The sequence below is a fragment of the Sinocyclocheilus rhinocerous genome, unplaced genomic scaffold (assembly GCF_001515625.1).
Source record: "Sinocyclocheilus rhinocerous isolate Xijiao unplaced genomic scaffold, SAMN03320098_v1.1 scaffold996, whole genome shotgun sequence".
Lineage (NCBI taxonomy): Eukaryota > Metazoa > Chordata > Actinopteri > Cypriniformes > Cyprinidae > Sinocyclocheilus > Sinocyclocheilus rhinocerous.
In genome coordinates, this window is record NW_015660490.1 from 1,296,400 (window position 1) to 1,313,223 (window position 16,824).

Here is a 16,824-nt window from a genome sequence, read left to right on the forward strand (position 1 = left end):
AGAGAAAAGTTTTATTTAATAATAATAATAATAATAATAATAATAATATATGTTAATATTATTGTTATTGTTATTATTATTATTAAATACAACTTTTTCTCTTTCAGTCAGTTAGTTTAACAAAAGTTTACGTTTTAAATAAATAAATATAAATTTTAAATAATAAATAGTTGACAAATAATAATAATAGTAATATTAATAATAATAATAATTTGTCATTTTAAAGTTTAGTTAAAGATTAGTTTCTAATCTTCTAATGTTCATTTCTTTCAAATGATATATTCCATGATTGATCTGTATTTCTCATTGACCTTCAACATTAATTGACAGAAAGAGAAAAAGTTGTATATTCAGCAAACAATATATTGACTTCTAAAGTTGTTTTCTGTCCATTCAGTACTTTACTAGTCTGCCATAACGTAATAGCTTTGAATTATCTTCACTTTCCCAGAAGATATTGACATGTCATATACATGCAATAAAATAACACCACAGAATGTAAACATTGTGGTCCTCGTGAGATTAAAGTATATGTTATTATTATTATTATTATTATTATTATTATAAACTATTTAAATAAACTATTTATTATTTAAAATTTATATTTATTTAAATTTATTTATTTAAACTTAAACTTTGGTTAAACTAACTGACTGAAAGAGAAAAGTTTTATTTAATAATAATAATAATAATAATAATATATGTTAATATTATTGTTATTGTTATTATTATTATTAAAGCTAATTCATTAACAAACAAACTTACATAAAAACGTGATGTCAAAATTAATGATTTTGATCTGTTTTGATCTACAATTCTTATATTGTGTGCCAAATACGTTGTTTGTTTGTCCCATTGTATGGTTCTGTTTGGCCATTATTCTTGTTCTTTAACCTGTAATCAACATAAACACAGTTATACACCAGCCTGCAATAGGTTTGTTTAAATATAAGATGTTTTGAAGGTGTCACATCGTGTGATTCAAAGGTTTCCCTAACAGACATTTCCCCTCAGAACAAACTCTGAGCGGTAAATGAAGAGATGGCTGAAGATGAAGAGCGATGGCTTTCAGTTCTCGTTGCAGCACTCTCTTCATTGCAGCGGTAGTGACGGTTACAACACCCCTGCCTTTTTTTGTCTCTCCATTGATTGTTTGGCTGTGGGCTAATATAAAGGTTTTCCTGCATGTCAGTCACCTGTCAGGTGCAATCTCACTCAGTACATGCCTGTCACTCTCATGGGCTTCCCTCACTGCTGTCAGTCAGTCTGCTTCATAGGGGGCCTGTGGAGTGGGAGTGTGTGTGTGTGTGTGTGTGTGTGTGTGTGTGGTGAAGACACACAGCACGAACAGATCACCATGAGTGATGTGAGGAATACAAAAAAGTCTTTCCTCCCTCCTTGTTTGCCGCTGGAAAGTTGCTGATGTGTAGAACTTGAGATGTTTTCGTCAGTAAAACTACAGACAACAGTGTGTTTTTACTGTAAAGGAGTTTTCTCTGTCAGGTGCTGCTTTTTGTCTTGAAATTTTATTGTTTGCCATTGTTCCTCTTGTGAAAAAAAAAAAGTACACTTCAGCATATTTATAAAAAGAGTACTTATTACAGAAATAATAATGAAAAATGATGAAAAAATGAAGGCTGCATTTATTTGATCAAAAGTACAGAAAAAAATATTAGTCATATTTGAAATATTATTGCAATTTAAAATATAATTTTTCTACTTTAATATACTTTAAAATGTAATTTATTCCTGTGATGAAAAGCTGAATTTTCATCATCATTACTCCAGTCTTCAGTGTCACATGATCCTTCAAAAATCATTCTGATATGCTGATTTATTATCAGTTTTTGCAAACAGTTTTTTGGAACCTGTGATCCAATTTTCCAGGATTATTTGATTAATAAAAAGTTAAAAAGAACAGCATTTATTCAAAACATAAATATGTTTTACAATATACACTACTGTTCAAAATCTTGGGTCAGTAACTTTTTTTTCTTAATGGGTCAGTAAATTTTTTTTCTTAATTATTTGAAAGGAATTAATACTTTTATTCAGTAAGGGTGTGTTAAATTGATAAAAAGTGATAGCAAAGACTATTACTATTGTTAGAAAAGATTTCTATATGTTTTCCCGTATTTTTGATCAAATAAATGCAGCCTTAATGAGTATAAAATATTTTTTTAAAACATAAAAAATCTTACTGATCCCAAACTTTTGAACAGCAGTGTACTTAAGTGCAAACTGAACGCAGTGTTTAAGTGTTGACACAATTGAAATTAAATAAATATGTATTATAATTTAAATTTATATTAAATGCAATTAACTAAAAGATGTGCTTTTTTGACCCATCCTATGATGTACAGTAGGTTAGTTTGTTTCTTCATCAAACAGATTTGGAAAAATGTAGCATTGCATCACTTGTTCACCAATGGATCCTCTGCAGTGAATGGGTGCCGTCAGAATAAGAGTCCAAACAGCTGATAAAAACCAGAATTGTGAGTTTATTTCTCAGAATTGCGAGTTTATTTCTAAGAATTGTAAATTTATATCACACAATTCTGACTTTATAACTGTCACAATACGCTGCCGGATGGAGCGAAGGAGCCATGGATAAACGAAACTGTCATTTATTAAATCCAACACACAGGGTAAATCCACACTTGGGAGGGAAGGAAGACACACATACACAACTGGTAAACCCGACAAACACAGACTGAACAGACTGGGGCTTAAATGTACAGGATAACGAGGGAATTGGGAGGAACACAGGTGAACAGAATGACAAATTAAGAGACTACGAGGACAGGTACGACCAAATAAGGGCACATGAGGGATAAACTGGGTCACGGGGAGCACATGAGGAGCAAAACACAACAAAAGACAGTCCAATCCTGACAATTCGCCCCCCTCCCGGAAGGCGCGTCCTCGCGCCATATAACCAACAGAGGGAGGGACGGGTGGGAACTGGGAGGAGGCTCAGGAGGAGGACGGACACCCGGAACCCGACAAACACAGACTGAACAGACTGGGGCTTAAATGTACAGGATAACGAGGGAATTGGGAGGAACACAGGTGAACAGAATGACAAATTAAGAGACTACGAGGACAGGAACAGGAACAACCAAATAAGGGCACATGAGGGAGAAACTGGGTCACGGGGAGCACATGGCTCCGGGCTTTCAGGGCTTAACTCAGGAATGGGAGCCCTCTCTGCTTTGGAGTTGCACAGTCCCAGATCCGTAATTAGCTCGCCCTCAGCCACGGTGCAGGGGGCGGAGCTCCTCTCCGCGCTCTCATTGTCCGCGGCTTTCTCATTGTAGCTTGCTCTCGCACTTAGTCTGACGATCCGAGAGGCGCTGGCTCCGTGGCGATCCTCAGCTCTGTCGCACTCCTTGGCGATGGAGGGAGCCCGGTGGAGCCAGTGGACGGATGGACCACGGCGGAGAGGGAGCTAGGAGCCATGGTGAAGCCGCTGGGTCGACGGGCCGAGGTGGAGTCTGGGGCTTAGAGGCTGGAGGCGAAGGCAAGGGATTCTCCAGCCACGGTGACAATGGAGGATGGCAGACCCGCGGAGCTCGCATCACACTGATGGTGGGCTCGCGAGTAATTTGTAATTAGTAATTTGCCCCGATCCAGAACAGTGAGTTCAGCGTAGCGTCGTCGAACGCCGTTAAAATGGCGAGCTGGCTGAACTCAACCGCATACTCCAACAGGGAAAGGTCATTGCGGGCTAGGGCGGTGAACTTGGCAGCGAGGGGATCCACGAGGAACTACGGAAACAAAAACACATAATAAAACGAGGAAACAAAACGGAGGGGGAACACGAAGTAATACTGTTTCTTGGTCGGGTCTTCTGTCACGATACGCTGCCGGTAGGAACGAAGGAGCCGTGGCTAAACGAAACTGTCATTTATTAAATTCAACACACAGGGTAAATCCACACTTGGGAGGGAAGGAAGACACACATACACAACTGGTAGACCCGACAAATACAGACTGAACAGACTGGGGCTTAAATAGATGTTGTCACGATATGCTGCCGGAAGGAACGAAGGAGTCGTGGATAAACGAAACTGTCATTTATTCAATCCAACACACAGGGTAAATCCACACTTGGGAGGGAAGGAAGACACACATACACAACTGGTAGACCCGACAAATACAGACTGAACAGACTGGGGCTTAAATATATAGGATAACGAGGGAATTGGGAGGAACACAGGTGAACAGAATGACAAATTAAGAGACAATGAGGACAGGAACGACCAAATAAGGGCACATGAGGGAGAAACTGGGTCACGGGGAGCACATGGGGAGCAAAACACAACAAATGACAGTCCAATCCTGACAGACCACAGCATGCATTGATCCAAATTTGTCTTCAAATTTCAAAGCCTTCAAATGTGTATACACAAGTAGTGTTTGATGGATCATCACTAACAATTTAACCAATTTCAGTTATTAAACTTGAACTTTGCTTCAACTGTTAATGGTAATACAATTAATTTCCAATGAAATATATGAAATATAATATATTTTTTTACATTTAATAATATACTTTTTAAAAATATACATATATTATTATAATACTTATAAATTTATAACAACTACATTTACACACATGTATTTATATTTTTTATTTAATTCTTTGTTAAGAATTAGAATATTGAAATATGTAAATAATAATCAGAAAATTTTGGAAAAAAAATTATTGATTAGAAATGCAAGAAATTGTCTAACATTTATATGTTTTGCAAATTTATCATTTGTTTAAATGATTTAATACTTTATAAAGAATTGGTCAATTGGAATATGTAAATAATATTCAAGAAATTCATTTTAAGACATTTAGAAAATTTTGTTTAATATTTATATGTTTGCAAATTTATCATTTGTTTAAATGATTTAATACTTTATAAAGAATTGGTCAATTGGAATATGTAAATGTGTAGATGAAATAATATTGAAGAAATAAGTTGGAAATACAGTTAGGAAAATGTATAATATTTATGTTTTGCAGGTGTATCATTAAATATTTTAATTATTTCATAATTTTTAAAGAGTTAGTATATTGAAATATGTACATAATATTCAGGAAATCCATTTATTAAAGTGTTTAATATTTAATAATGTGTTAATAATTAGTATTCTTGACATACATATTTAGGAATTGTACTTAAGAAATGTTATAATATTTACATTTTTTGCTCATTTATTTATAATATTCAAGAACTGTTTTTAAATTAAAGTGCGCTAGCAACTCACATAATTCATAACTCACATAAACATTATTCACATAATGTTATGTTAAATGGTTAAACACTCAAATATTTAGTAGGATGTCATATAATTGAACTGAAACTTGTGCATTTTGAACTTGCACAAAATGAGATTTGAGAGCTATGAGAAAATATTTTCAATGACTTCAATTTCAGTTATATCCTTAGTCTCAGAGTAGCATTTTGATTATGCTACACATTGGACAAAGTAGTAACTGAAAAAAAGTGTTTTGAAAACAACTGAGCTGCTGTCAGGCAACTGAAAAGTGTAGTTAGCAGCGTTGCTACTTTTAGTTAGTTAGGGACATTTTCTGTGAAATGGCAAGGGAGGCAGTGCATCCTCAAAAACTGAGATGGGGAAAAATCAATAGTACTAAAATAAAATAAACAAGAGCTAACATTACCGCCCTAATCTCTTTCAAAATCTCACTGTAGAGTGCAGTACTGCGGTATGATGGATTCATATACTGTAGAAATGGCGCCCAGGCTTGTAGAAAGAAAATGAAATCTTGCTTTCGGCTAGAACTAACCAGACACACACCAGTGGATGTTTATGTCAAAATAGCGATCCTTTCAAAATCTCACTGTAGAGTGCAGTACATGATGGATTCATATACTGTAGAAATGGCGCCCAAGCTTGTAGAAAGAAAATGAAATCTTGCTTTCGGCTAGAACTAACCAGACACACACCAGTGGATGTTTATGTCAAAATAGCGATCAAATGATGAGAAAACAAGAAAGAATGGAAGACTTGTTCATGAAGTACTGTGAGAATTGTTTCTCCTTGTTCCCTTTTATATATTCACTCATTCTCTTCCATTCTCAGATCCTTAAGGAGTTCAAGGACGAAGATTGGAACATGGGAAACATTGTGTTCACGATGACCAACAGGCGATACGGCGAGAAATGCATCGCTTACGCTGAAAGCCACGACCAGGTACTGCTGTCCGGAAACATTCCTCCAGTGTGGAGTGAAGGAAAAGTAATCAATGTGTCATTGGGAATGGAAATTGGTGTCACATCAGGTTGTAGACCTCTAGGGACGAGGGGGAAATGAGAAATTAACTCATCCATCCTGTTTGTACACATTCTAACACCACGACTAGAGCCGATTGTTGTTGTTGTTGGTGTTGTTTTTTCTCCTGTCTTCCTTTCTTCTCTTTGTTTTTTCCTCTGTGTAGTGTTTCCGAGGTCTGGGAATAATGATTTGTGCTACTCAATATGAGACACTTGAGTGAGTCTGAGTTGAAACGTGCTAAAACTAGTAAAACTTTACTTTGACACTTCATCAATAGACCACCTGTTTAGCATTGCAATAAAGTTTCCATCAGAATCGCAGATCCTATGTGAAACTGCATATGATGTTTTAAAATATTAATGAACGTCGGAACCTTGGCTTAGCGGTTGCAACATATTAAGCTGTGGTGCTTATGTAGGAAATAGATTTTTTTTTTAATTATTTAATAGTATACAAGAATATATATATATATATATATATATATATATATTCATGTAATATATTTAGCAAAGTTTATAATCGTTAATTAGTGAATACTGAATACTATTGCTTATACTTTGTGAATCAACTTCTTGCTGTTTACTGTACAGTTACACTTAAAATTAGGACATTATTCAGTCTTGTTCTTATTGTCCCATGATCTTTTTGTGTAGTACCGGGCAAATGAGTAGTTGTTCCCCGTTTAACAAATGCAACCAGTCAAAATCTGTTCATCAACCAGCAAACATTTCATCTAATGTGGTGTTCATGCTCGTATTATTGATCTGCCCATTCTGTCAGGCCCTGGTGGGAGACAAAACTCTGGCCTTCTGGCTGATGGACAAGGATATGTACACCAACATGAGCACTTCGATTCCCATGAACTCCGTTATTGATCGGCAACTTCTTGCTGTTTACTGTACAGTTACACTTAAAATCAGGACATTATTCAGTCTTGTTCTTATTGTCCCATGATGTTTTTGTGTAGTACCGGGCAAATGGTAGTTGTTCCCCGTTTAACAAATGCAACCAGTCAAAATCTGTTCATCAACCAGCAAACATTTCATCTAATGTGGTGTTCATGCTCGTATTATTGATCTGCCCATTCTGTCAGGCCCTGGTGGGAGACAAAACTCTGGCCTTCTGGCTGATGGACAAGGATATGTACACCAACATGAGCACTTCGATTCCCATGAACTCCGTTATTGATCGGGGCATCCAGCTCCACAAGATGATCCGACTGCTTACCCACAGCCTGGGAGGAGAGGGCTACCTAAACTTCATGGGTGAGTCTTTGCATTCACTTAAAAAAAGTAGTCCACATTTGGACGTGCAGGATGTTGGTGCATTATCTTTGCAACAATGTACCGATAAAAAAAAAGTAGTCATAAGAAAACAACCAAAACATTTATTTTGATAATATTAGTCAAGGTTCCTTGCACCAAAACAGCTGTAATTTAGTTAATTAGAAAATTTTGAAAATATACTTTTGCACTTTTTTTTGTTGTTGTTTGTTTTGTTGCTGTGTCACTTTCCTTGAATTCGGTGTGCCATTATTTTTCTTCAGCATTTGAGGCACATATAGGCACATGTTTTTTGTTGTTAAAAGTATTAGATATGTTAGATAAACTATTATCTACCATAAAACTACCATGTAAAGTAGCTAGTTTTGAACACAGCAAATATCTGTATCCTCACTTAAAATGGTGATTTTGACCTGTCCCACATCAGAGGTCTTGACTTTCTTGATTCTATCCAATAATTAAAATATTACAACATAATTTGATATAATAATAACTCAAATGTTATTATTTTTCATAGTTATGAATAACTACAAAATATATTTTTTTCCAACTTGCTAGCCCTAGCTTCGTTTTTTTATTTATTTGTTTGTTTCATTTGTTTTATTGTTTTATTTTGTTTGTTGTGTTCTTTTGTGTTTGTTTATTTGTTTTGTTTCATTTGTTTTATTGTTTTATTTTGTTTTTTTGTGTTCTTTTGTGTTTTGTTTCTTGTCACACATGCCTTCAATTCTGAAACCTACATAATGTTTACATGGTACATGGCCCTATATTTACATTACATTGTCCAGTAGCTTAGGCCGAATGGGCTATCGGGTAATATTAACCATTAGCCGAATTAGCCTTTTTATAGGTATTGTTTTAGCAAACTGACATTCAGGTCTGGCTCCATTCTGGTATTTAATTCCATCTTTTCAAACACCAATTACCATTTTCTTCCATTAATAGCTCCAATGTGGCTTGACACATCATCAGTTGATCATTTCTGCCATATGTAATATTTATGAAGTGATCATTATTACTTGAAGTTGTTGGCTGTCAGCTTGGTCAATAATCAGCCCAAACAGTGTACTAGCCCCACCTGCTGATGCTGTACTACCACATTACATAAATTAACTCATCGGTTTAGTTTAAAAGAGACTAAAAGAGAGTCTTTTCCCCAGCCAATGCTATATTCATACCACACACACGACCCAAGCCCCACAGATTACTTTGTGTTTGTGGACATATGGGCAGACTCATCCATGTTGCACACAGGAGTGCTGTTATTGTTTACTGCTGCTCTTGTTCTGCCAATACCACTAACAGTAATGACGGCTACAGATGTGGACTGCCTGATGTAGACACTTTCTACTCTTCACTTGTAGTATATCTGTAAAAAGCCTTTCTCTGTTGACTGAGATTACTCTCCTAATGGTGCTGTGACCCAGCTGAATATATATTTTTCAGTCGGTTAAGCCTCTGAAAGCCAAAGGCTAGAAGAATGTGAAATGTAGAGACAGCAGGTATGTTTGCTCACAAGAAAACATACTTGGTTCAGCTCTCTAAGAGATCTTCAGACGTGACATGCAGCCGTCATACTAGCTATGTTTCCATCCAAAGATGCGAATTTAACTTGTGAGCAAAGCTAGAATATCGCATAAAACATTTGCGAATAAAGCACCGTTTCCATCCAACGAGTCAAAGAGAACAAAATCGTCACTTGCTGATAAACTGGCACTAAATATCTCTAAGAAAACTAGGAGAAGCCACTGAATGTAATAATTGTCATATGTAATAAATTACTTGTGCTTCAGAGAGAGCAGACGTAACACAATAAATGCGGTCATTGCTTTTAGAGGTGGATGCCTGCTGTTTGGGAACGCAGTCATGTAAGACAGTAATTATACAGAAATACTTTGATGACAGACTTTCCTCAGGCATTTCAGAACGACCAAAACAACATATAGATGCTGTGAACAAGATCGGTCCACTGGTTAGTCAATTTATCCCGTCTCATAGCACAAAGTCACATGATGACATTTTTTCTTATCGGATAAAAAGTTTATCCTACTCAATTGTGTGCATACGTTTTTTATGCGCATTTTTAGAATTTATGCGCATCTTGGCATTTCCATCCACAATGTCATACATTTGGAATTTGACTGTACACTCTAAAAAATGCTGGGGTAAATACAACCCCGTGCTGGGTAAAATAGGGCAAAACCAATAAATGCGGTCATTGCTTTTAGAGGTGGATGCCTGCTGTTTGGGAACGCAGTCATGTAAGACAGTAATTATACAGAAATACTTTGATGACAGACTTTCCTCAGGCATTTCAGAACGACCAAAACAACATATAGATGCTGTGAACAAGATCGGTCCACTGGTTAGTCAATTTATCCCGTCTCATAGCACAAAGTCACATGACATTTTTTCTTATCGGATAAAAAGTTTATCCTACTCAATTGTGTGCATACGTTTTTTATGCGCATTTTTAGAATTTATGCGCATCTTGGCCTTTCCATCCAGGCTTTTTTTTATGCGATAGTCCAAAATGCGCATCAAAATAGGTGGATGGATACATAGCTACTGACAAATGCAAAAACATGACAAAAATGTGTATTATTTTATTTTATTTTATTGTAATATTTGTTATCATTTTTATTTATTCATTTGTTTGTTTGTTATATTTGTATTATTTTGTGTCAAAGAGATGTCAAAAACATGAAAAAAACAATATTAAATTTTTTATATTATATATTTTTTGTCAGATGTCAAAAACATGTCAAAATTATTTTATTTTTATTTTATTTTATATATATTTATTTATTATTTTTATGTCAAAGAGAATTCAAAAACATAAAAATGTTTTTATTTATTTATTTTGTATTTATTTTTTATTTTACAGTAGTAAAGTCCAGGATGTAAACCAGTGACATGTATAAGTGAATGCCCTCTACAGAGGACAAAATTAATTGTGGGGTCCCAGGATCATTAAGATTTATCTGGACTTGAATTATTCCTCCCAATTAAGTTTTTAGTACAACAGGGATTAAGTACTATGCATTATCCAAGTTTCTGACATGTTTATTCCTGAAATAAATGACATAAAACATCTCTCAAAATAATTAAATATAATTAAAAGATTCAAATTAATCATCGGATGGGAATTTTAGGTTTTTGTCTCACTTATTGCTTATTCGTTTTTTTAAGTTACAAAAAAAAATAATAATAATAATTTCCCTTAAATTTGCCTTTTCATGCTCTTTATAAAAATGAAGGTAGCCAACAAGCCAAAGTGAGAACACAAAACAATGGTAAATACGGGACGACGTGTCATGTCAATGGATCAATGGCTGTGAAGTCATTTAGCCTGTGCAAAGCAAGAACAAATTGTTTGAGCAAGCAAATCAATTTGAGCTACCCTCAACTCGACTAAGCCCATCTATTTATTCTCTAGTGGCAGAAGATGCTTGCAAACTAAAATGCCACAAAGAGATGACGGCCATGTTTGCAATGCAGAAAGAAGATGAGCGCTGTGAGGCAGAGACTCGACATTATAACACAATGAAATGGCTCAGTGGTTTCATCATTAAATCAGCAGGTGGAGAGTGAGATAAATGAACGTTGACTTTCAGAGATGGAGAAAAACTTCTGGATCACCTTCAGAAGCACCGAGCAACGACTGACTGTATTCAAACCATGCTGTTGATCAGTCACAGCTGCTGCAGAATTTAGCTAAATTAACATTCATTTAAAACGACGTCCCCAAATCTATTAATTGAAAAAAAGCATTGAGTGAACCCTTGTGAAAAAGAAGTGTGCTTAATTGTATTGAATGGACACTTGTATTGTAGTGTACTTCAGATGTTTTTCAAATCTTTTTAAAAACCTGTTCTTGCAGATAATATAATATTAATGAAATCAAAAGGCCACTTAAGCTTTTTAATATATTTTAAATTTACTAAATTGCAACTTCATCATTACAAATGTGTAATGACAAATTTCAATACATGACATACAAGTTTCAATACAAATGACTTTAGAGTGTATTTTATTTGACCATAAATGCTTGTCATTGTTATTTTACCACAGCAGCTTGTCATGCAGTACACTTGAAGCATATTTCAAAGTAACTATGAAATCACATATAAAGATGTACTGAGGTTTTACGTAAGTGGGTCAAAAAGCACTCGAAAGTTCAGCATAATATACTATAATACTATATATATATATATATATATACAGTGGGTACGTTGAGGTCGACCAGTTTGACTATTGACATGTATTCATGCATCCGTGCCAGCAGGTGTCAGTATAAAGAACATGTATTAAGAAAGTACATAAGGTTAAATTGTGATTTCATGTTGCCTAAAGGGGCAATCACATTTACCATTGTTCAGCTTAGTTTCAAGGGCAAAATCCATGCATTTATCATTTACTCACTACTGAGCATGCACATTTAGTGTTCACACTTTCGTCGTGTGATTTAGTTTATTAAAATACATTTAGAATTCCCCCATAATTCAACATTTAGGGGCAAAAATGCCCCCGGCACACTTCATATCACATGAAGAGTGCCATTTTTTTATCCAAATATCAGCACAATTTTATACAAAAGTTAAACAAACAAGAAGTTAATATTAAGTGACTTACATTTTAGACACAACAGTTCCTGTTTTTGCTCACCACCGAAAATATTTCCAAACAAATTCACAGCAGAACTGTTTTGCATCTCTGAGCAACACACAACGGTGTTTCCTTAGGCCGGGCATACGCTGTGTGATTATTGTCCGATTTTGAGCCAAATTCTGACACTTTTTTGAGTCGGGCCGTATTTTGGCTTTTTTCGTGCGTCTTTTTTCGTGTAGTGTACAGAGGGTAACGAGAAGCGATTAGCCTCTCCAGAGCGGCAATCAGATGGTCGGATGGATTTCTTATGTGTCAGAAATTTTGGTGGCCCTTCGTGAGGGTATCACACAGCTGAAGCAGAACTGCGAACCTACTGCCCTAAACTCCGTGATTTTTTCCCTCACTGTGACTGCGTGAAAACAGAAATGAAAACATGGCGACATGGCGTGTGGTTTGGACGGAAGCGATACAGGCTACACAGTTCCGGGTTCAGGGGTCCCACGTGTTTATTTCGCATGTAGAGTGTGAGCATTCAAGTTGCATCTTGACAAACAGACCGTATAGTGTGAACACATAAATTCTTGACAACGCATGCGATTAACTCGTTCAGTGAGAGTTGGTATTTAATAAAAACGTTGCTGAAATCGCACAGTGTATACCCGGCCTTACTGAATGACTCTGCTGTTTGAACAAATCGGATGAATGAATGACTTAATGACTCACTCATGCATTGACTTGGCGCCACCTACTAGCGATTTTAATTTGTTTTTAAAACATCAAAACATTATTTATGGATTTGTAACTGCAGGTTAAATGCATTCATGTCCTGCATTAAACAGTCTGAGTAAATGCATCTAAATGCAGCTTCAGATGCAGCTTCTGTAAAGACAAATTTTGTTGATACTGATTTCATTTGATTGGTAACAGCCCTATAGTGTATTACTATTCAGATTGAATTTATTAATTAAATTAAGAATTCAACACGAAAGGTAATGCATACATTTAATTAGGTTAGAAAAAATTGGCCTTATAAAGGTACCAATGCCTAAAAACCATAAAAATTCAAAAGCTTTGGAATTCAGATGTCCGGCAGTCCTAAACGTGCCAAGGTACCAGCACAATAACATCGATATATCATTTTTTGTCGTTATCGCACACCCCTACTGACAACAGACAATAAACGGATAATTTAACTAAAAGCTTGCTAATGTGAACATACCTTAACACATAACTCCGTAAAAAAAAAAAAGTCAGATAATTAATAAATTACCTTTGCTTCTCCAAGACCGAGGTGGAACAGATGAGAATAAATAAAAGAGACAAGAAAAAAGTGTTCGAACCTGAAAAATTGAGTGTGAGATTGGGGAGCTTGAGGTAGTCATGAAGTCCAAAGTCATTTCCTAAACAAATGACTGTTGGCCTGTTTTGATATTTGTCATGATAAAGGCCCAAGTAACTGCATTTTTTCATTATAGGTTTATTTAAAGTTAAGAGTGGACTTGCTTTCAGCTCTAAATGTGTGTTGTGTTTGTGTAAGATGAAGGGGAGGATAAACTACTAAACTGATTGGTCTCTAAAAAAACAGGGTTGTATGTGATTCAGCTATAGGTCATCGGGATTAATCCTGAATCACATTTTAAAAGGATCATCTCATCTAGCTCAGTGTTTGCGTATGCTAATGGCTGCTCGCGTTTTCCAGACAACCTTGTTTCAAGGGCAGCTCTCGACTATGTCTAGTGCTTTACATTGAAAGACTGTTTTTATTTGAAAAGGAAGAAGTTGTCTCTTCTTCGTAATAAGATGTCAGGTTCACTAAAATTATCCTTAAGTTATAACTTTGTATTCTGTGCTTAAATCCGACTACAAGTAAACCTGAATATGAAGTGCTTAGTAATTAGTGATGATGAAACTTTGGAAACCGAAAATACATAAAACCGTTTTGGATGGCCGAAATCATTGACCAAATTAGTGACGCTTAATTAGCGCTTCTCCAATGGAATAAGCCTCACCAAGTAAACATTTCAGCTAGGGCTGGGCTGTTAATGTTATTTTCTCTGTTTTAATCTATATTCATTTTGATGAACCAAGATCTTTTATTTTGGATTCCATTTACCTCGAAAGTCGGATGCTGACGTTGAATGACGTCACACCTGAGTCGGAAAGCCAAGATGGACACATCTATCGTTAGCAATACCAGTCGATAAAAACACATGAAAAGCAGTATTTTGCCTAGATAATGTGGAAGTATCATGTCCACAGATGTATGTTGGATAATATTGAGACAAGTTTCACGATTTCAGTTTATAAGCCTGCGATTTGATTCTGTTTCGGTCTCGATTAAATTCAATTCGATATTGATTTATTTGAATTCATTTGGGGGGAAAAAATCTATCTCAACTAATGCTGTAACCTGTATGATAAACCCTGTCAGTTGGAACATTAATATATTAAAGTGATTTGTAAACAAACATAAATATATATATATAATAAAGTTTATATAATAAAATTGTATAATTACTTTGTTGATGAAATATAAACTTTTAAACATTGGATGTCATATTTAGCAAAATGCTCCTTTCTAGGGTTCATTTTTCTAGCTAACTATCGAGTTTATGGCCTTTTTTAATGTGACGTTACGTGTGAGGTAAATGTGACGTTACAAATAATATTTCATTAAGTTTTGTTTACGCATCAACTGTAAACGGCATAAATGAATTCTTGGGATTTAAGAATCGTTATCGGTTTATCAAAAAGAGAATAAATTAAAATCAAGAAATCTATATTTTCGACCTAGCCCTACACACAAACAGAAGTGCAAACAAACAATATATTACAACTTTCACTTATGTTACTTTGCTGAGCAGCCACTTTGGATTCTGAAGTCGGGTTGTTGCAGTTCCTCTGAGTTTCCTGGTCAGAACTCATTCCAGTTAAAACTTCCGGTGACACTTTAGATTAGAGAACGCTATTTACTAGCATATTGGCTGTTTTTTAGTACTAATAAAGCACATATTAATGGCTGACCATATTCTAGATCCCTTAAAGGGGTCATATGATGCTTTTTAAAAGATCATTATTTTGTGTATTTGGTGTAACAGAATATGTTGACATGCTTTAATGTTCAAAAAACACATTATTTTTCAAATACTGTACATTATTGTAGGTCCTCTATGCCCCGCCTCTCTCAAACGCTTCGTTTTCTACAAAGTCCCTCCTTCCGACAAATGCAGTCTGCTCTGATTGGCCAGCTGAACCAGTGCATTGTGATTGGCCGAACACAGCAAGCACTCGTCGGAAATGTAACGCCCCTTACCATAAACGCGAGCTTCATCTTTCAAAATAAATATAAAGACAGAAAACTTGAAATCGCATCATATGACCCCTTTAACACTACCCAATACCTAACATAACTAGTACAGCAACTACCTTACTTACTATCAAAAATAAATTAGGAGTTTATTGAGGGAAAACTCTTGTATTCCCGAACCTAAAGTGTTGCCAAAGTTTCTACTGGGAACTCGATATTTCCAACTTCCGAGTACAAATGGAATGCACTGTCAGTCTGTGCTGTTTTCAGTTGATGGTTGAACAAAACTTCACTAAACCACCTCCCACCTCCCATCCAATGATCACAGTAAGCTTTGTTACTTTTGAAATTAGAAAAATGTCTGAGCGTTCAAATTCTGACAATTTTATCATCCAATTCAAACAATAAATCTGGTTTTGATGCTCTTTAATGTGCTGTGACAGATCGCTGTATCTGCCTCAGTTCAAGCGGTGACGTGAACCGATCATCTCTTCAACTTTACTACGTTATAGATGAAATAAACATGAATGAACATAAGAAGGTACTGTATTTTTAAAGAAACAGTACAACTTACTGAAATGTATCATGTCTCATATACTGTAATCACTCAGTCAGTGTTTTAACCACGGAAAGTGTCAATAAAACAGCTTGTAAACGATGTCAACTAATGCTTCATTTACCTCAGAAAAGCCATTCAATGTCCATAAATTCATAAGTGTCACGCTCCGCTACTGTGAGGAGCACAGAGTGAGGAACGAGGAGACGAGGAGTTGACTTCAAACACAGAGACTTTAATAATATTCGAGGAACCAGGAAATCACACGTAGCGGGGAAAGACGACATTCAATACAGGACGAGGAACTAAAAACAGGAAACACTTTAAATACACAAGACATGATGAGGGGATGATGAGAAACACCTGGGTTCAATAAACATAATAAAACATGAGGGAAAACTGGGTCATGGAACACGTGGGGGAGGAAAACACAAGACACAGGACTGGCATTACTCCCCCTTCCCCGAAGGCGCGTCCACGCGCCACACAACATTCAATGGGGAGGGAGGGTGGGCGCTCTGGAGGCCCCTCAGGACTGGCTTACACTGGACTGCAAGCCTCCAGAGCCGGGACCCATGGCGGATCAGGCAGTTCAGGGGGCCATGGCAGAGCAGGCAGACTAGGAAGCCATGGCGGAGCAGACAGTTCAGGAGGCCATGGCAGAGCCGGCAGACTAGGAAGCCATGGCGGAGCAGGTAGTTCAGGAGGCCATGGCAAAGCAGCCTCCGAGGCCATGGCCCCAGCCCCCGCACCGGCCTCTATGGCTCGAG

General features: G+C 36.2%; 1 protein-coding gene across 1 annotated transcript in view; it reads left to right on the forward strand.

Annotated features, from left to right (window-relative positions):
* LOC107724947 (1,4-alpha-glucan-branching enzyme-like) overlaps nt 1-16,824 on the forward strand; it is a 180,799-nt gene that overhangs the window by 98,139 nt on the left and 65,836 nt on the right. Inside the window, exons 11-12 of the mRNA XM_016534042.1 lie at nt 6,106-6,216; nt 7,391-7,562. Of these exons, the coding sequence (XP_016389528.1) occupies nt 6,106-6,216; nt 7,391-7,562 (283 nt within the window). The remainder of the gene's footprint in view (nt 1-6,105; nt 6,217-7,390; nt 7,563-16,824) is intronic.